Source organism: Lissotriton helveticus, chromosome 12 (assembly GCF_964261635.1).
Source record: "Lissotriton helveticus chromosome 12, aLisHel1.1, whole genome shotgun sequence".
Lineage (NCBI taxonomy): Eukaryota > Metazoa > Chordata > Amphibia > Caudata > Salamandridae > Lissotriton > Lissotriton helveticus.
The window spans coordinates 553,604,015-553,626,123 of NC_136073.1; the positions used below are offsets into that span (position 1 = coordinate 553,604,015).

The 22,109-nt window shown below is 40.8% G+C and overlaps 1 protein-coding gene across 1 annotated transcript in view; it reads right to left on the reverse strand.

Annotated features, from left to right (window-relative positions):
* CPNE2 (copine 2) overlaps positions 1–22,109 on the reverse strand; it is a 917,381-nt gene that overhangs the window by 219,046 nt on the left and 676,226 nt on the right. Inside the window, exons 10-11 of the mRNA XM_078671428.1 lie at positions 16,529–16,588; positions 9,950–10,083 (exon numbers count right to left, since the gene is read on the reverse strand). Of these exons, the coding sequence (XP_078527554.1) occupies positions 9,950–10,083; positions 16,529–16,588 (194 nt within the window). The remainder of the gene's footprint in view (positions 1–9,949; positions 10,084–16,528; positions 16,589–22,109) is intronic.

Genomic DNA, 22,109 nt, shown 5'->3' on the forward strand with positions numbered 1-22,109 from the left:
TAAACAAAGGTAACACCTACTCCCAACTACTTTAGCTGGTCAGTGTGGCTGTAAAAAATGGCTGTGGTAGGGAGAGGGACAGGGGGGGGAGATGATGGAATGGTGAAGGGAGATAGTAAGGGAAAAGAACAAGAAACCAAAAATCATGTTTGCTCACAAGAGTGAAAAATGAGCAGATGAGAAATAGGTCACGGATAGTCCCTCTAGTACAGGTTCAGGCACACCACTGCATGCTAATCAAGGTTCATGAGGTGCAGTACTTGTAGGTATTTTGGGCAAGAGAGTTCTCGAAATTCATTTACAAGAAAGTTCACACAGGGACCCATTGCTTCTCAAACAATCGACGTTGGTGGTTGATGGTGGTGAACATCTATTCCATACTTAGCATGTCCCACAGCTTACGAAGCCAGTCAATGTGTTCCGGAACATAGTCTGTGCCCCAGTGGGCCATGAGTACCTGTTTCGCAGTGTTGGACCTGGCCCATTTTACAGGGTTATCCCTAAATTTATGCCTTCTTCCTCCTATTTTCCGGACCCTCTTTTTGTTGGTGTTAGGCCTCTTGGCTCTTTACCACTGCTAATCAGTGCTTAAGTGCATGTGCTCTCTCTTTTAAATATGGTATGATTGCTTTACACCTGTCTGGCATTTTTGATTTCCGCGCAAGTCCCCTGTAAAGTGATATACCATATACACAGGGCCTTTAAATTAAATGCTACCAATGGGCCTGTAGCGCTACTTGCACCACCCACAGAAGTAGCCTTTCAAACCTGTCTCAGGCCTGCCACTGCAGGGCCTGTGTGCACCGTTTACTGCCACATTGACTTGGAATATAAAACAAATTGCCAAGCCTTAAACTCCCCTTTTATTACACACAGGCCACCCCTAAGGTAGGGGCAGGGTGCTGTGTAAGGAAAAGGCAGCACATGTGCCTTTATTGTGTGGCATGTACTGGTAGTGACAAACACCCTATTTTGTTTCTCACAACTGTGAGGCCTACTCCTCTCATAGGCTAGCATTGGGAATTCCCTTATATGTGTTTAAGTGCTAATTTCTGATCTGAAAGGAGTGGCATTACCATGTTTGGTATGTTGGGAATGGTAGTGTGAAGTCCTGGTTACTGGTGTAGTTGGATTTTGCATTGCTATTTTAGAAATGAAACTTTTGGACAGTTTGCATTTCTCTGTGCTTATAACTCTAGTGTTTTGCAGTCTGATTTCAATTCACGTCTAGGGCAGAGTGACGGCTACACCTTGTGCATACTTTCAAAACACCTACAATACAGGAAGGACGGGTGTGACAAGAGAGGCATCTGCATCCATCTGCATAATGATAGTTTTCCTGGGCTGGGTAGAGAAGGAGGCGGGGTGCACTTTGCAATTGTATAGGTTGTGCCCTGCCTTCACACCAAGGGCTGATTGACCCCCTACTGAAGTCTGGAGCCATGGCTGGAGTGAAAGGGAGTGTTGTGAATTTCTAAAGATTCTTTTGAAGTGTTCCATTGGTTCAAAGACATTTGGGAATATGTACAGGGGCTATGACCCCATGTTTTCAGAGCACTTTTGGAACTGGGTCGGAACCTCTGTCAGAATGACTGCTGTGCTTTTTAAATAACTCATCTGGACTACTCTTCTGCTGTTGTCTTGCTGCCTGCTACTGACTGGGTGGTCTGAAAGACTCACTGGATTGCTTTCTGCTGTTGCCCTACTGCCAGCTGCTCCGTGACTCTGTTTAGCTAAGAGGATTGTTGGACTGCTGGGAGGTACCGCCGTTTGGGCTGACTGCCTTATGTGCTGGCCTCATGTCCTGCTCTTGTGACCCAGTGCTCTCTAGGGACTGGGTGATTGGTCCCCCTGTCCCTGCACCTACACAATTTCTAGCGTGTGGTGAGCGCTTGGTGTTTATTCATCCAAAACGCTGTGGTTGAAAGGTGCGAGTGTGTCTGCACATACCTTGGGGGCATTCATTTGATTATCCCCATACGGGGTGAGACCTCGACGGAGACCCCCATTTCATGCATGGAGGAAATCCCTTCAAGTACAATAATACGTGTAATAGGCACCCAGGTGCCTCTGAGCCCTTTGCTTATTTCTTAATCACCGTATCTCTACTAATAGGAGTACAGGTGGGCCTATGTCTGTGTTTTCCTTCTGGAAATAATATGCTTTACTGGTACATGTCAGGCACTAATTTGTGATGTATACCGTTTTTGACTCTGGTTGTACCAGGATAACAGTAAGGTCGCAAGACTTGTATAATGTGCCCAGTTATCATGCTTCAAAAGCTTTTGGTGACATGTGGTGATTTATGTGTCTTGTCTACAAACAAGTTTACCATACTTATACTAATATGGTGTACCTCTGGTAATTCATATGTTTTGCTGTAACCTAACTGGTGCAGTTCATGCCCTGATGTTCTAGTGTATGTCAGTTTGATTCTGCATTGTCAGGTTTTGCATAATGTGCACAGTTTTCATGATTCATGTAGTTTTGGTCTATGTTATATGTACAATATACTCTATATATTTTCATATATATATAGGGAGAGGTGTGGCGCCGCGGCCAGGGCGACTGACGCTGGAATCTGGGGATCAGGGTTCGATCCCCGGCTCCAGCGGCAGGTTAGCCCAGCACCATGTGACTCTGGACAATAGCTCGCTTAATCTTCCCGACGGCCCCCAGCGCCTAGAGACCCTTACGGGTGATTGTGCGCTTTACAAATGTGGATTATTATTATTATTATTATATAATTTTGTGTGGTGTCTCTTTTGTGGAGTTTTTATTGTGTTACTGGTGTGTGTGTGTTGCTTAAACGCTTTACACATTGCCTTTGATGACAAGCCTGACTGCTCTGCGCAATAGAGGGTGAGCGCAGATTAACTTTGGTGTACATTTGCCTTGTCTAGAGTGGTGGTTCTGTCTGGCTTAGGTGCATACCCGAGCCAACCAAAAACCTAATTTCTAACAGGCAGCACTTAGCGCTAGGATTACTGTCTTGCATCTAGGGGAACGGAGGAGGTATTTGAGGGCATTGGGAAGTCCAAGGAGTTTATAGCTAGGGAGCCGAGGTAAGCATGTATCAAAGATGTTGTCGATGTCAGCAAATACTGCGCCCCAGTAGAGTTTGAGTTTGGGGCAGTGCCAGAACAGGTGCGCCAGTGTGCCTATAGCCCTACAGTTACGACAACAGTCAGGGAAAGCCCCAGGTTTCCACAAGGCCAAGTGCTCCAGAGTATAATACCAGAAGTGTATCATTTTAAGCATTGCTTCCTTGGTTGTTGCACAAGTCGCTGAAATACGCACTCTAGAATAGATGTATGCCCATTCTTTATAGGTCAGTGTACGTCTTAACTTCGATTCCCATTGGCATTGCGCCACCATCCTGACTGGGGAGGGTGTCCAGAGTAATATTTTATAAAGTTTAGATAGCAGCCGTTTCTCATCTGGCTCAGTAATAAGCCATTTTTCAAAACGGGTATGTGGCCTGGCAGCATGAGGTATAATGGAGGGCTAAGCGACCCAGTGGTGATTATGGATGTAATGCCAACACTCAGATTCTGATAGTCTATACTCCAGTCGGAGTTGGTCAAGGGCATCAAGCCCACCGGGTCGAAAAAAATCATCAATTTGTTTACAGCTGGGAGCTTGCCAATAGGAGAAACCCCTAGCCTGTTGCGGCTGGAGGTCAGTCCTGATTAGGATGGGTCTTCCAATGTAACACGAGCTGTTCGATCACAGGTTCCATCCTGCAGCGAAACGTTTTCCAACATTGAAGCCGCTTTAGGCTCCAGTGTTAGGAACACCTCGGTATATGGCCCTTAAAATGTTTTTTTCAAAACTGAAGCAACCTAAAACTTATTAGGTCATCAGAAGTTATCATTAAAATGATTAGATCATTTCATATCACACTTCACTTTTAATGTGCCCTGTACCAATACCACAAATCTTCATTCACAATTCAGTGACAGTTAAATATTTCATGGTTGATTGAATTAATTCATGTACAATATGCATTATACACAGTGCACGGTTTAGAGCAGAAGAGATCAAAGGCTTTGCAGATAACATAATTATTTTCTATGGTTCAGACAAACGCTTATGGGAGATCATTAGCTGAAGATATTACATAAATCATCACACTACCAGGGTATTTCTTAGAGAATCCATTTCTCTATTCATTTTGATTTCTTCCCAATGGAATTGGGTAGCCAAAGCTTGCAAGAAAGTGAAATCTGAGTGCACAAAATCCATGCTGATGAAATTGAGCTATCTATAAGAAGGGCGAACACAGTAGAGGTGCTTAAGACTTTCAATGGTGTGATTATTACAATTGTGCTTTCCACTTACTACTGTATCTTATCATGAGCTTATCTGTCTGCCCATAGGAAGGGCACCCAATCTAAACTATAGTCATTTGATATTTTACATCTTTGCGCAAGGAATCAATGTCCTTACCGATTTGTTCCCAATGTTCCAGTGGTAAATGTAGTAAATCAATAGACTTGTGGTGTGATCAATTGAATGGATTCCTAGTTCTGTTTGTACTGACAATAAGATGTTGTTCCTTCCAATGACACCCAACAAACTACTGGCTGATGAGGATTATGAATCCGAAACCGGTCCCAGGATGCTTGTTTCCGGTCCAGGGAAGACATGGCTTGGCAGTTCGGGCTGGACTGTTCCCATGAGGCACAGGGTCAGACTGATTTGCATATAGCCATGTCTGAACTGGGGTGGCCGAGTGATCTAAAGAATGGTGATGGATTAAACCCAGATCAGTAGACATCATCCCCTTTTGTATCACCCAACAAACTACACAATTATCTTAAATATGTGTTTTTATCTTAATTAGGTTAGTGGTACTAGTATATCCAAATGCTAAGCATGCATTAGGGCTGAGTGGTTTTTGTTTATCTTCAATAAACAGATGGAAACTGTAAGGCAACTTCATCCATTTTTAATGGGTTTCACAGATAGAAAAAGTGAAGTCAGGCAAAATGCTATACAGCAAATGTAGTTGCTGGTTCTGGCAGTAAGAACTGAGGAACTCAGGTGTTGACCAACACTGTCAGTGGCCGGGAATACAGTTACCTTTATGGAAAACAGTCCATTCCACAGAATGAGGAGGTGGACAGACTGACGAATCTGCAGTTAAACATAGTGTCTACCAGAAGAACGTTAACAAAGGTAATTAACTTATTCTTCTGATGGGCATCCTTCTAACCAAAAAATCTTGCAATTAGTATAGATATCAAAGCCGTACCTCCCCAAATGGTGGGATTGTAGAATGACTCAAACCAAAATGTCCTTCAGGACCGAATGGCCAAAATGCCCTTCACACCAGACGTGGCTGTTTAGGCAGTAGTATTTTCGGAATATATGCACTGGTTCCCACGTAGCGGCGTGACAAGTATCCAGGACAGGCAATCTGTGTGCCAACGCAGTAGAAGAAGTTTTAGCCCTGGTGTAATGGGTAATCGATCATTCTGGAGGCTTCTTGGCTAACATGTAAGAGGTCTAGATGCAGAGGACTATCCACCTTGACAAATTCCTTTTCTGCATCTGCACTGTCTTGCACTTCTTTGATCCAGAGAACCCCACAAAGAGCTAGCGGTCCACCTGATGTCCCTTGGTACAATCAAATTAAAAGCTTGATGGATGGCTGGAAACGTTCAATGCCAAGCAAATGTCCCCAACTGGTTGAAGGTAGAAGAGTCTCTGTACAAGACTAGAGTCCTCTTATCTTCACCTTTCCAAGATGACCTCTCAACCCAGCAGCGATTCATCTGTCACTGCTCTCAGCTCTGCATGAGGTAGGGAGAGGGGTCTGATGCTGGTACAACTGTGGTCTAGCCACTGCTACAGCAGATCTTCTGCAGACTCCTCCAAAACCTGGATCAAATCTAAGGTTCTCCTTTCGTGCTGGGTCCACTAAGACATCCCATCTCAGAGCCATCTGGCATGGCAAACAAGCAGAATGCAGGACACCAAAGTTCAGAGAAGCCTCTGAGCCATTCTCACTGAGACCCAGAACAAGGCTGATACCTCGGGATCATAGTCTGAATGTCCTGGACTTGCTGATCCAGAGGAAAGGTCCTAATACGCACTGTATACAGGATGGCTATGATGAAAGGGAGCCTCTGCAACAGTGTGGCTCATCCGCTAAGGCAGAGGAGCATCACCAAACTGTTCACAGAGCAGTGAAAATGAAAAAATAAAATGATAATAACTAAAGTTATTATCATTTGATTTTTCATATCATCAGGCTAGGGTGGGGAGGCGAGGGGCTTGGCTCCCCTGATGTCGGGGAGGAGAAGTGGTTGTGCCCTCTGTAAAGGGCGGATGAACATTTGACTGGCCGTCTTGGGCCGCCCAAACAGTCATGCGCACTTCGCATGCTATCCATGCAGGCTGCATTACAGCCTGCATGGAGATCATGCCCCGGCCCCCATAACCTGGCGGAGCGCCGATCCACAGCGCTCAGACCAATCACAATGCTACATTGCAGCATTGTTATTGACTATGGGGAGCCTGGGTGCTTACCAATCCCAACGCAGCACTGCAGTGTTGTGATTGGCTGTGGGGAGCCTGGGTGCTACCCGGAAGAGACTCACTTGAGGCGGGAGAGACAGAGGAGAGACGCAGCAACATTAGGTAAGTGATTGTTTTTTTTTTACTCAAACCCAGCCTGCCCTGCCACCCCCGTACCTTACAGGCCGCCACTGATCTGCAAAGGAGTCAAGTGTGAGTTCTGCATGTTGAACATGAACGCCAGTAAAGTAAGGAGGTTCCTTTTTTGTCTGAAGGGGGTTTGTGACTGATTGTGATGAGCCCATCTTCCACAGCCTGTCATCGAGTATGGGTAACACCGGTACCCCGACCAACAAAGGTATGCTGTGACCATCTGAACATCCCAGGGGCATTTGTGATGCTGAATGAGAACACACCAAACTGAACATTTCTAATTTCTCACCTTGAATGGCAGGTAGCACCACTGGGCCTCCAGGATGGGAACATACAAATAAGCATTGTGCAGGGCAGTGCTACCATCCACTCTCCTGAATCCAGGCCAGACAGAACTTGGGCCAGTCTGAGCACCCTGAATTTGCCCTTCCGCAGGAAGAAATTGAGATTTCAGAGATTTTAAAATAGTAGGAAGGTCTTAGCCATAGTCAATTCTTTCTGACTCTCTGTCTGGGGGGCCATAGGAAAAGAATTGGGATAAACCCTACTCATAGATACTTGAACTACCCGGCTCTCAGGAGAAGTGTGTTGTATAAGGAAAGCACGGTCATTGAGAGTAGGCCCGTGGCATTGTGTCACCTGTCTGTTCAAAGGTGGGCAAGAGTAGGTAGCCCAAGTACCCAGGAGGGTGTCAGTTCTAATGAGGTCTGAGTGAGTTATAGAACTTCTGTGAGAACATTAGTTTTCAGCACAACAGAAGGCGATTGCTAGTCCACAACTTCAGTCGCCACCTGAGGACTATGGCAATTGAGGCTGAATCTTCCCGTGAAGGGCCTGAGAGAGAACCCAGCCCTGTGTTAGGGGATGTGTCCAATCAACAGGCCTTTTGTAGGTCCAAAGAAAAAGCATCATCATAACATTGTAGGAGATATTCCTCCCCATTAGCACCAACAGCTGGTTGACGGAATGGAGCTTGCTACTGGGCGTGGAGTCTGCTCTGAATTCGGGAGTTGAACCCTAGCACTTTAATGAGGTACATGCAGCATGAGGGCAGACCTGATGGTGGTAACCTGATTGTAGGACTCCGTGGAACCTTAGGGCACAAAGGAGCACCAGAGGGAGCTGGCAGGGTGCCAAAGATTTGGAATATGGCCTCATTAAACACTTCATCCTAATGTGGCATCATGTGCATCAGGATCAGTTGTAGAATCAGCTCCATCTTGGGGGCCTGGGAGCAAGACTAAAAGACATCTTGATGTCCTCACAATTTCTCAGGACAGTGGGGAGGCTGGGATGAGGCCCTCTTGGAGTTCTTATGCTTCTTTTTGTAACTGGATTCATCCAAGCACTTTGACCTTGATTACGACCTGTTGTGGGAGTGACCTACAGAGTGGGAGCAGGTTGGTATCCTCAGCTTTGAGTGTAGGGTGTTAAATGTTTTCCTGTTGTGTTTGGAGACAAACAGCTCATTTTTGCGCTCCAGGATTACCTTTGGTTGCTGCACCGCACACGCCTTTAATTACTTGAAGTTGTGGTCCCAACTCCATAGCCAGGTCCGACCATTTTAGTAGATCTGGCTTTTCATAAAAACCTATGGTTGTTTGTGCTGTTCTCGCCCAGTTACAACCCTCTGGACAGATAATAATGAGATGATCGTTGTAGCATGACATACACCATGGAACTATTACTTAGACCTTTTTTTGTTGCATGTTGGAAAAAACTACTTCCACTAACTTAATTTATTAAGGGCACTGTGTGTGTGCGTAGATTGCACTCCACAAGTGTAGCATCCCTTAACATAAATGTATTGCCTTTTGCTAACTTTCCATGAACAGTGAATATGTTATAACTGTCCTTCACTTGATTTTAATTTGGAAAACTCCATGGAACATACATAGAGTAAATAGAGAACTCCAGGAGTTTATCTGATTTTATGCACTTTTCTTCACTACATGCACTGCCTTCCCACTGTAAGTTTGGAAGAAAGTTCTTTCCTATATTGCTTTTTCCTCTTGTGACCACAAGGGGATACAACTACAGCCGGTGTTTTTCTCGATAGTTGAAGAGAGAGCTCGACTTTGTTGTTTGGTAGAACCCAGAGGATGACACTGGGCACGCTTCTCTGTGCAATGATGGGATACCAAACCATCCTGGAGTGGGCATGATCTATCCCTCTTCTTTTTTCACACTCTTTTTTACTCTTGTTGATAGTAGCCGCTTTCACCACAGTGCCTTGTTCTTCACCCTTTTTCCACTGTTCTGATTAGATACAAACAGATGGTACAGTAGTATACATATTATACCTCTGATACAGATGAATTTTAAGAGACCACCATATTTTGTTGTTATATTGATTGTTAGGTATATAGGGATTTACATTTGGTTGGTCTATGAATATATTTCCCCGGGCCCTTTGTTTGGTGTATTTGTACTTTCACCATATGCCTTGCATAAGCAGGTGCAGGTTAGGTACTGGGGGAAGGGGAAGGCAGACAAGAGTCATAGCTGATTGCCTACTTTTCCAAGCCATATATTTTTGCTTTCCTACACCTTATTTACTGATTATAAGATGGTTGTTAAAATCCAATCAATGAGTAAGCCTGAGTTTGCACGGAATATGTAATTCCTAGTTATACAGTAATGTATACAACCCCCGTATTTTTCACCTTAAAGTTTTAGGCAGATCAAACCTGCCCACATGTTTTGGGAAAATTATGTGGAATAAGGGAATAATATGAGGAACTTGCTTCTGTAAACATGAGTCTGCATGTTATGACTCATTTCAGAGTACAAAACTCAGAATAGGAGGTCTTTACCAGAACCAGTTAATACTTCAATCCAAGCAACTAGTAATTATCGGGTGTGGTAAATATCCCACTCAATTTCAGCACAGTCACGGTCAGAACTCAAATGTTGGATGGGTACCAGCAGCACTTGTGCTCACAGATGACCCTTCCAAAACATGAAAATACCCTTTGCAAATCAACAATCTCTCGGCTGTATGACCCTACTTTCAAGGCAGCTATTTTCTCATACGTGCAACTATGCCTCTGGTAATTGGGGCCAAAATAAGTGAGCTAAAACACATGTTTTGAGAAATGTACATTCAAGTGAGTCCAGTGGTATGTCTCTTCACTCATCTCTTAAAACCCTGGAACATTGAAATAATTTAATGGGTTAACTTTAATCTGACAGCTAGGACATTATCATTACTTTGCTAGGTCAGTAAGAATAATATCAGCCATGCAAGCTATGCAGAATTACTTACGAGTCATAGTCCTGTATTATTTGGCCAACTGCCCAAATGGCTGACAAATATTCATTCATTCCCAAGGGATTGATATAGTGCAAGGAAGATGGATCCCGTGGGTTCCCATTTGATGCTGTAAAGTCAATTCCAACCTGCATTTAAACAAAAATTACAGATGTAGTTTATCAATGCGTTATATCTTATGATTGCAGAACAGAGTAGTACTTACAGACCTTAAGACAACCACATAAAAGGTTTGTGAGTCAAACCCGCACAGTCTGATCTACTTCAAACACAAGTCAGCTACCATAAAAGAGTGCAAACACTTTCAACAAGACATTTGAAAACATTTCTTTACATCTCATGAGTCACTACTTATTTACTTATTATAGATTTAAAGTGCTACCTTTCAGTTACTTCAGAGAGCTTTGACGGAAAGAAAAATACAACTTGATGACAGTTAAGGGAGGTAAGAGTCCAATTAGGCAGGGCGAGTGAGCATGTGCACTATACTTGGGTCACAAACTCCTACTGTGTGTTGAGTTCATACAATGTCTAATACCATTTTCTGCATCAATCCCCATGCAGTTGATGACTTGGAACTTGTTCTAGCACTTGGACATTAGTGTGGCTTGTTCATTCCATCTAGGAACTAAACATTTAGAAAGCAGCACATTTTTGGAAAACTCCTTTTTCTTAGTTTTAACTAATTTATCTTTTTATAGACTGTCATTTTTTGGGGGGGGAACAAAAAATCTGGGGCGGATCCACAAAGGTGTACATTTACGAGTGTGCTGTATTATAAGCACTCATTGCATTTAATCACTTCATTATGTTTTGCCTTTTATTCATCTAAGTTATTTACAACAAGTGAACTACCGCTCCGTAGGGAGTGTCTTTCCACTGCCTAACATAGGGAGAAGGGTCTGATGCAGAAGTAATTCAGAGAAAAAACAGGTTTTTAAAGCTTTCCTAACGTTTATCAGTGTGGCAGATGTAGCTGGATACTGAATTAAAAACTCAAATAACTATTGCATTTCAGATTTTCTGAAGGAAGAAAATAGATTTTTGGGGAAGGCCTTTGAGTAGGAAGAAATGTAATAGTACAGGAATCTTTTGAGGAATACATAGGGACTTCATGATAGCAAAGTAGGATATGGATCTAGTGAAAAGAAATTTCGAGACACTCAAAATGTGTTTCTATAGGTTCAGGTCAGAGTCCATCCAGCATGACATTTCGGATCAAGGAGATTGGACTGGGAGAGTCTCCGATTTGGAGAGGCCTTAGGGATGTGTCCCAAAGATTAATTTTATTATGGACAGGTACAATATTATATGACCTGATGTTCAACAGTATCAAAAGCAGCAGATAAGTCCAGAAGTATCACTATTCCTGAACTTCCATTGTCTACGATCATCATTAGATCACCAATGGCAAACGTTATAACAGATTCAGTTCTGAGGCCAGACTTGAACCCAGCTTGAGTGGTAGCCAGAATGATGTGTTCAACATGAAATAACGTTGTTTAGTGACAGAGATTAACTAAGTATGGAAGAAGGGGTATTGGCCTATAATGTGTGGAGTCTTCTGTGCTTGGATTGGATTTTTTTAGAATAGGTTTCATAATGGACTTTTTAAGGTTGAGGAGGCCTTGTTTCTTTCCACGAGATGTTTATTAATTGCCAAATCATTAGGGCGATAGAGGTGCAGAGTGTTATAAGGAGATGGGCTGAGCAGTTGTCATGAGGCAAACATAAAGGTTTGCTGGTTTTAATGAGTTAGCAGCACTCCTCCATTGAGATGGGTGAAACACTGAGGCATGCACTGTCTTTGCTTGAAGACAGACAGCTTATTGGTTCTACCTAATGGGTTGTTGTTATGGTTGTCTCTTATCTTTCCTATTTCATCCTGAAAATAGTGAATAATGAATTAGTCCAATAGTTCCTGCATTGGAGACACATTGCTGTTAATGATTAAGGGGTTCAAGAGTGAGTAAGCTATTTTCAATAGTTCCAAAGAATTAGTTTTGATCTGAATGAATTTGCAGAAAATAATAGATTTTCTTGGCTTTACTCATCAAGTGATTATGCGTGCACATCTGTCTCTGATAGATCTGTTTATGCTAAGGGGTTATAGGTTTTCCTCCATTTTCAATATGTGTCTTCTTCTGTAAATACTTTCAAGAACCATGTGTTGATGAGGTGTTTAACTCAGAGGTCTTCAAACTGGGGAGCGGGGCCCCCCTAGGGGGGCCTCGAGTGATCTCAGGGAGGGGCCAGGCACTGGAAAAATTATGCTTTGTTTTCAGCCTAAAAAAATGAGCAACAGTAAGCACGTCTGTAATGGGCCATCATTCACATCCTTTGTCATTTAAATCCTGCTGGGAGAAGGTGTCAAAAGGGAAGGGACTTCAAATTTTCTCCAAGACCCACACTGCCATTTTGAATAACCACACTGGATCCTTTGCACATTAGTAAGGCCTGCCTCATCGGAATAGTATGTTTGGAAATCATGTATTTGTTTGCATTTCTAAAACAGTGACAGAACTTAGCTGCAATGTTTAAATAAGTCTAGACATATTTAAACATTGCCAGTTAAATAAAATAATTGTGAAATATTTTGAGGTGGAGCCCGGCAAATAGTTTTTCTACACTGGGTGGGGGCACAGAATAAAAAAGTTTGAAGACCACTGATTTAACTTTTATTTGTTTAGTTTTTAAGGAACTGTATTGTTAAGGGTCTAATTTAAAGTTGTACTGAAAGCTTATAGCATGATATCAGTATCACTGTAGGCTTTACTTGTTTTTGCATGCTTTGCTGTATCCTTAAATGTAGTGTTAAATTATATAGGAGGTAATGCCTTCTATGTATGGCAAGTAACTTCAATCTGATGTTGTTAGGATTCACCTCTATGTGCATTGGTGATATTAAAGTTTACCTGAGAGTGATCTGACCAGGGTAAATCAAATCAATAGTGTAAAAACAAGGTCTCAGGACCTTGAAATTGGGCTGAAATGGTTAGGTTTACCTTTAAAGATTCAGGCCACCTCGTTTCTCACTATGCACACACCTGATGTGTTTGACATACATTCATTTGAAACTAAAGACTAATAAATGCATATTTTCATTTATGCACACACAGGGTTTATATTCACATACAAATGAGACATTCACCATTTGTTGACATGTAATATGCTAAAGCATGCGATGCATATCAGATATGTGTAGAGTTAGGCATATTGTAGAATTGTGTAGATTCAACTGTGGTTTTTTACCCTTTAACATTTTTTTTAATACATGGCTTCATTTCCTAGAGATAACCATGTCTAAAACTGGGGAGGTGCTCAAATACTTGTAGGAAATTATTTCCTTGATGTATGTGAATGTGAACGCCCTCCCATCCCAACCCAAGCCTTACAACTGCCCCAGGAACCGAATAGAGCAGTGTTCCGGGACCCCATTCCCTGGGAGATTAAGGGTGGGGAATTCAAATTTAATTCCCTGCCTACACTGTCCTGGGCTAAGAGCACAGTGCTCCTGACTGACAGGAGCAGAGAAAGAAGCTGCTCCTGGCCCGGCGGGAGCAAAGTAACAGAGCTGCCTGGAGAGTAGGCAGGAGAGGAGGGGTCTTGGGGTTCCCTCGTGGCTCCAGAGGTGATATAAAGTGTGGATGCCCTGAGTAGGACCGGGAAACATAAAAATGTTTTTAAAATTAAGAAAAAATAATTAAAAATGTGTGGGAGGAGCAGCTCATTTATTATTCGTTGGTCCTAGCAAGGAGTACCCCATAATGCCCAGTGAGGGCTTATTAGTTAATACTTTCGGATCCTGGTGGTGCCCCTGCCCCTTTGTCAATCATTTTATTTAATGTTGTTTGAGGACTATAGGGAGCGAAGCAGCCCTTCAGCAACATTAAGAAAACACAGTATGTCTCCTGGGCCATTGAACCCTGCTCCCAAGAGAGCATACCACACTTTTTAAAGCACTCTGAGTTGGAGCTTAATGCTCTTCAGCTGGTTTTATGGCTGTGCTTTGTGGCCTGAAAAATGCTAAAAAAAGACTCAAAGACAGATTCAAAGACATGTTATTTTTTTTCATGCCTTATTGAAAATAATTTGTGACAATCACTATTACAAAACTTAGCAACGTGTGAATTTATAAAATATACATTTGATTATAGTTATTGATGACTTTTTGACAAAGCCAATAGGTTGATATGTTGATGTGATGACCTCTTGATAAAGCCAATAGGCCTGACACTTTTTATATTTTGAGGTTCGGACCCCTTGACAAAGCTAGTAGATCTGCCTTACTTAAAATGACACCCTTTATAGTGTTACATAATATAGTCAGCCGTGCGTGGTGACGGTTTGTTTTGCACCCGTGGGAGATTGGGTGCCTGAAAGGGGTTGGGTGCCCGACCCCATGTCATGAACAGTGATGGACATCCCACATTACAATAAAAAAACATAGAAATTCACTGAAAAATCCAAAGGTTAAAGGGATGTTGTAGTTAGAAATAAGAATAATATCTTACTTTGCATTAAAAAAAAAACTTGGAAATTCAATTAACACCTCCTAAGGTTAAAGGTTCATTATAGTTAAGTGACAATGTTTGGTAAAACCTATTGTTTAAAACTGAAATTCACTAGTTATCTCAAGTAACTATAACTTGTACCTTAAAATTACTATACCGCAAGCCCTTGCCATGCACTGTTAATTACCTCCCATATTACATCACTCATGACATGTTCTATGACATCATTGATAGCATTACTGGATCATCTGAAATTACATCATCGGTAACACTGTGCATGGTGGAGGGCCGAGCTATAGTTACTTAATGACACAAGTTATCGTTGAGATAACTATAACTGGGGGATTTCAGTGGTTTGTTAGTTTTAAAAAGGTGAGTTTTAACTGACAATTTCACCAAACTATAACATTTTGTGTGTGTGTGTGTGTGTGTGTATACATGTGTATACATATATATATATATATATATATATATATATATATATACATATATATATATATCCCCTTGCAATTTGTGATGAAGAATAAAGCATTTGCTTGATAGAAAATGTGTACTTTGGTGCATCCAAAACCTATTTTCATAAGGCTTAAACATGGTTTTGTACAATCTGATGTATATTATTTTTTTACTGTTACAAACACGCTATGTAGAACAAAATAGTATTAAACATAAGCTATATGATTTTAAGCCTGACTAAACATGTACATAAACAAGCATTGGAAAAGACAATAGGTCCGGCCTTAGCAAGCAAGTGCGATGGTCACATTTTTCTTTATTTTTTCTATTGCAAGCATGTGCCCCAAAAAAGGAAAAAAAAAAGACAAGATGCTGCCAAAACATGGCCACCATATGCCTCAAATAAAAATGTACATATGTGGCTGTTTTATTAGTGATGATTTATAAATAACAAGTCTTTCATTTGTGGCATGTATTTTTTAATTATTATTATTGTTTGTAAAGGAAACAAAACTAAATCACCAATTTATTGACAGGCAGCTACAATGTTACAACATCTCTTAAATACCTTATAACAACATGGAGGCAGACAATAAATTACCATTTATCTTGGCACTGGAACTGCAGGCAAAATAAATAACTGGCATTTATATTTAAATAAAATATAAGTACACAATAAAAGCTTATTTTGAACCACCTTTGTCACTGAAGAGAAAGGAACTATTTAGGTGCATGTGAACAATGTGCTACGGCTTTGTGAGGGAAACATCCATTACAACGCAGGCATTACAACGCAATGCCTTTACAAGTCAGCCAATACGACGCAAGTTCCATTACAATGCATTCCATTACAACGCTGACCAGCACCTTCACTGAGGTAAGCACACCCGGCGGTGTTAGAATAGTATATCACGTTGTAATCGTGCATGTATTTTAATGGCTTGCGTTGTAATAGCATGCATTGTAATGAATCTTGCCTTGTAAAAACCCATGTTGTAAAAGCATGCGTTGTAATAGTTTGCGTTGTAACATCATAAGTCCCTTTGTCTAGTGAAAGTAAAGAAGGTCAATGGGAAAAGTGGGCCATCCAACTGCCCCATGATGTATGCTTTGGAGGGTGGATGCAAAATGTGAATGTCAATTTAACTGACCAGTAGATGACTCCAAATAACCAAAATCAAACAATAGTATGGTGAAAAGGCTAACGCTGTCTCAAAGGTCAGACTTAAAAATAAAGATATTGGGTAATGAAATGGAAGATATGAACACCTAGAGTTATAGGTATAAATACATTTGTGCATAAGAATGATACAACAACCTAGATACGAACTCACAAACAAATTTGAATGTGCGTCTATGCATACGCCCATGTACACCATGATGATCTTAATAAATTGGTAGTAACAGTCAATAAAGTATGGGGATCAGCTGCAGACTGTTGCACTTAAAATAATAAAATAGCTAATAGAAATCTCAAGGAACAGTGGCATAGTAAACGTTTTGTATCAATCCACATTTGTACATATACTTTGACTAGAAACCTCAGTACAATAACTCTTTCATCAAACATTCTCTGACAAACCAATATAGAAATTGTACTTACAGTAAACATTAACTGGCATCCTCCGAGGATATAGTCCAAGAATGAGTAGTCTCTTGCGATCTAAGGAAACACAACAAAAAGATTTTCAGGAACTGCATTCTCTCACTACAGAACAACTTAAATAAATATATAAGTGTTCCTTCCTACTAGAATACATCCATAGTGTACTATTTTTCTTCAATTCTAGAAGCAATAAATTAACTAATACAACCTGTACCCTTGCCAAAGAATGTGCCTATTTCTTTTTCCTGCCCATTCATTTTGCTTATAATAGTAGAAAAATTGAAGAAAGACAGGGAAAAGGAACAAGCATTGGTGCATATTTGAGTATAGTTCTTGAAGCAGGGAATAGGCCCTATACCAATTACACATAAAGAGGGGATTTATTTCATTTCCAGAAAATCATATTTAGAAAAATAAACTCCTTTAACTGAAAACTAGGGATACAGCTCACCATATTATTTTGCATAGAGTGGAAATATGCGTGTGGATATGTGCACCTATTCCACAAATTGTGTATGTTCAATATTAACTAAAATAGACCCTTTTGGTGTCATGGGCACAGCATTTTGTGGCTTATTCTCTAAAGATTATAAAGCAGCCTGCTCATGCGTATGAATTAGCCTGCCATATGACACATGGTGCATTGCTGTGACTAATAACACTTCAAATAGGAACTGCCTGAAAGTTTTCCTTGGAAAAAACCAGTTTGAATAAATTCTAACCTCTGTAAAAAGACTTTGTACTTGAAGTGTTAAAAGATACTAGGAAATCTTGAGGGACACCATAGAGGCAATTAAAAATAGCAAGCACTGGTAAAGCCCGTGGACCTGGATAGCATTTTCAGTTACACGCCAGACAACTTGACTTTGCCAGATTTTCGATGGACTCTGAATGGCATCATTAGCTTGGAGACAGTATCACAGAAGCTGCTGGGTGTGCTGAATTTCTATTTCAATAGCAGCCAACTGGCAGCAACAGGGAAACACGTAATCCTGTGGTTGTACGGATACTAAAGTGTTGTTTCTTTGATGGAAACTAAATGCTGCCATTATTTCAATGAAGCTGGACATCTTGTGGCAGCAACATCAAGCAGTGTTGGGTCTCTGACAGGCGGGGCGAGAGACAGGGAAGGAACAGCATCAGAAATGGGCAGCAGGACTTTTTGATCAAGTGATGAATCAGCTTTAAGAACTACTTCATGCCCATCAATAAGTCATTTAGGCAAATTCAATTGGGCAATGTAAATCCCCGCAAAATCTTGCACACTTGTTGGACAGCTTATTAGTGCACTCAAAAAGTAAAGGAAAGTCAATGGCTGAATGAAGGAAGCTGACCCAAATCCCACTCTAAATGCTTCTTTTGATATATTTTTTAAAGAATTGATGATATGAGCTCTTGCTGCACACAACTGTAGCTGACTGTAGCCAGACCTAAAACAAAAAAGTCCTGGAGGTGAAAAAGCACAATTCCTGGGTAAACAGAGGCTTCTGGGGGTAAATAGTAACATGCAGGCCAAACAAATGAGTGGCAAGCCGTGAAACTCAGGAAAGTACTTGGGGTGAGATTCAGCAAATGCATAGCATCACAAAAAACTGTGCACCAGTGAAGCGAGGACAGAGCCTTGCTAAGAGATGGGAAACCTATTAATGCAGGACCCAAGGTATTGAGTAGCAGAAAGTGGGAAAAGGGATGTAGAGTGGCCTTCCTATTTTGAAACATAGAAATTAAAATGACATTTTTGAGTAAAGAATGTTTTCTTTAAAAAAAATAGGAAGTAATACATTTTACACTGATGCTACTTCAAAGTTAAATGCTCAAAGAATCACTGCACATAAAAAATCTGTCTTCCGCACTTTTTCCAACCTTAATGAAGAAATACATATTTAAAAAAAAAAAAATCGTGGGCCCACCAGCAAAGATGTGTTACCGGGTCACCCTTTCTTTTTCATGCGCTTTCACAAAAATGTGCTTCTAGTGGCTTTCTTTATTTTGGGAATTTAAAGTCTGCATATGTTGCAGAGGCTTCATTTTTCTCCAGTGAACTGGCGCAATGTTTTTTTCTCAGTCCCAAATTGTGTAAAGCATTAATAAGCACTGTCAGAAAAGATATAGATGACAATACGCTGTTTCATGCAGGGAAAAATCACAAGAGGACATAGATTTCCTAATTTCACTCCAAACTAGTAAAATAGCTTTGGCGCCCCACAGCAACTCTTTTAGTTATACTTGAGCGTGGGACTGGAGTAATGGTCTGGTAAATGGACTCATTTTTAGCACAGGTGCAAGCCAATACCTTTTGATTTTACTAAAATTGTGCATATAAGATACTTACTTACAGGGGCTTTCAGCCAGCCCTCTTCAGCCCTTGGGCTCTTGTGTATCATTCAAATTGCCCTCCGCTCTCTAGTACAAAGAACATGGGGCAATGGGTAAGCATGTTTCAGGCACGGGCCAACTTCATTGTGAGTGATGGCATTCTGTTCTTTCAAAATAAGCATATTCTCACACAAAGTAGCTCCCTTCAGTGTCAAAGATTATTATGCAATCAATGCTTTTGAGACAAATAATGTTTTGATCTTAGCTAATGTTATTTTTCTACTGACATGGGCAAAGCAGCCTCACCAACAATTATGTCTTACAAAAACCAAGACACAGTAACAGACTCACAAATGCTACAGCAATTGAACATCCAAACGAATCAAAGTAAAAATACTGGATTAAAAAAGAAATCTCGTTTCTGCCCAGTTTTATCACCTGGTAATAAAATTGATCTATTTGCAGATGCTATGTTGGAAGAAATTGACAAACTGATTAAAGTAAAGGACAATAAACGACAAAACTTGTCACTCAAAGAAAGAAAAGCTATACAAAATCTGATGAATAATGCCACCGTAACAATAAAACCCGCCGATAAGGGGGGGAATGTTGTTATCCAGGACACGAGTGATTACATTCTGGAGGCAGAACGACTGTTGAATATATCGCAACACTACAGCAAACTGAAAACTAATCCAATATTGAAAATGACGTCTGATTTACATGAACATTTAAAAACTTGGCGCACCAAAGGATTGATCAATGAGGATGAGCTAAAATATATGACCACGGAATTTCCCATCACTCCGTGTGTCTATTTTTTACCTAAAATTCATAAGACACTAATCAATCCACCAGGGAGACCCATTGTGTCTTCCTGTGATTCATTGTACGAAAAGGTCTCAAGATATGTTGATACTTTCCTCGCTCCCATCGCACAAAGTATGCCATCATATTTAAAAGATACTGGAGACTTTCTAAGAATTATAATGGACACTTCATGGAATCCAGGTTATCTTCTAGTGACTATCGATGTTGTGTCGTTGTACACATCCATACGACATGATGTAGGTTTAAAAGCGTGTAAATACTTTTTACAACAGCGAAGCATAAAAGAACTGGAACACACCACAATGCTATTACAAATGATACAATTATGTCTCACAAACAACGTGTTTCTTTTTAACAACAATCTGTACAAGCAAGAATGTGGCACAGCCATGGGAATTTCATTTTCTCCCAATTATGCAAATATCACCATGGGATATTGGGAAAAAATGATAGCATGGAATAACACTGACCCAGAAGAAATAGATCGTATAGTGCTGTGGGTCAGATACATCGATGACCTGTTTCTGATCTGGAATGGAACCAATGAACAATTCCAAAAAATTTTCACCAAACTGAATCAGAACGAAATAGGTCTTCAATTCACATGCTCAACTAATAAGAAGGAGATAGACTTCCTGGACACTAAGGTGTATATCTCAAATGACAAACTGGAAACAACGCTGTTTAGGAAGAAAACAGCGACGAACAGTATTCTCCATGGCAGCAGCTTTCACCCAAAATCGTTACTGAAAGGCATTCCATATGGGGAGTTTGTACGACTTAAAAGAAACTGCTCCAAACCAGAAGATGCCGAAAATAAAATCCTTGAAAGCAAAATGAGATTCCAGTCAAGAGGATATAAGGACTATGTCCTGAAAGACTGTAAAAAGAAAGCAGATAAAATCAGCAGAGTAGAAACGCTAGTGGAAAAACAACAATCCCCACAAGAAAGAGACCCACCAAGATTCATAACTACATACAGTAAAGAAAGCGAGCTAATTGCCAAAAAAATGAAGAAGTATTGGCATCTGATAAGCAGTGATCCAGATGTAGGACCATTAGCGGGGAAATTCCCCTCCATCACATACAAGAAAAACACATCCCTTCAAAACCTATTAGTTAAGAGTTACTTCCAGAGCAAAGAACAACCCAAATGGTGGACGGAACAAAACATAGGCTTCAAGCCCTGTACAACATGCAAAGCATGCAAAATAGGCAAAAAAATGAAGATGGTGTTGGAACCTGATGGCAAATATATGCCGATAAATCAATACATCACCTGCACATCAAAAAATGTGGTGTATGTGGTGGAATGCAAATGTGGTATGAAATATATAGGATCCACCACGTGCATGCTGAAGAAGAGAATATTGGAACACATCCGAGCTGTCAAGAACTCAAACATGCTGTATGCTACCGCAAAACACTTGAGTATATGCCAAAATGGGGACTGGCGAGCCATGACTTTCTACGGACTAAAAATGCTGAACAAATCTGAGAGAGGGGGAGACACAGTGCGCCTCCTTCGACAAATGGAATCTCGTCTGATTATCCGATTCCGTACGAAACAGCCACGAGGAATGAATTTTGGGGAGGATCTCCACATACACTTAGAGTGAATATGAACTGCAGCGAAACCAAAACATGCGACAGGGTACTACACCCGACACTTCAAAAGACTGTGAACTTTTGATTAAAAATTGTCAATTCTTTAAAAATTAAGAAGCTCAAGACGCCCTCAAGTGGAAACAACTCTCGACGTTAAGTACTATACTTTTGTAAACAGAACACACTAGTCCTTTTTCTATTACCATTCTGTTTTTAATTAAGTTTGCTTTGAAAAACTACATATCCCACAATGCCACTTTAAGGCTCATGTGGGCTAGTATAAAGAGAGAAAGCAAAAAGGGACTTGCTGACCGTGAGAAAAGCCGTGAGGCTGAAGCGCGTCGGTGGAGTGTTGGTGTAATAAATAACTTTCAATAAGTATCCGGTTGTGCCGCCTTTATTGTACTCTAAAATTGAATTGGGGCTTTGATCCAGCCCTTGGGTCGAGCACACACTGCTGAGCGCGCTCATGCTTGGAAGGATCGTTTTGTTTCAAATATATATATATATATATATATATATATATATTAGTCAGAAGCCAAATATTGCACCTCAGTCACATTATAAATAGATCCCTCTAAGTAGGTCAATCTGGATGCACATAGCACTTTTGGGTCTCCCAAAAGAGGGCACCCAAAATACACAGTAAAGATGTCAGGCACTGTACTTTAATTATGGATTATTTGATTTTATAAATTGATAAACTCTATAAATGTTGTAAATATATTTTAGGTTTTGTGTTGAATTTGAAATCTTCTAACCTTTTTGTCTGATAGATTGATTAGTTTTATATTGATGCTTAGAGATTTCTCGCACCATAGTA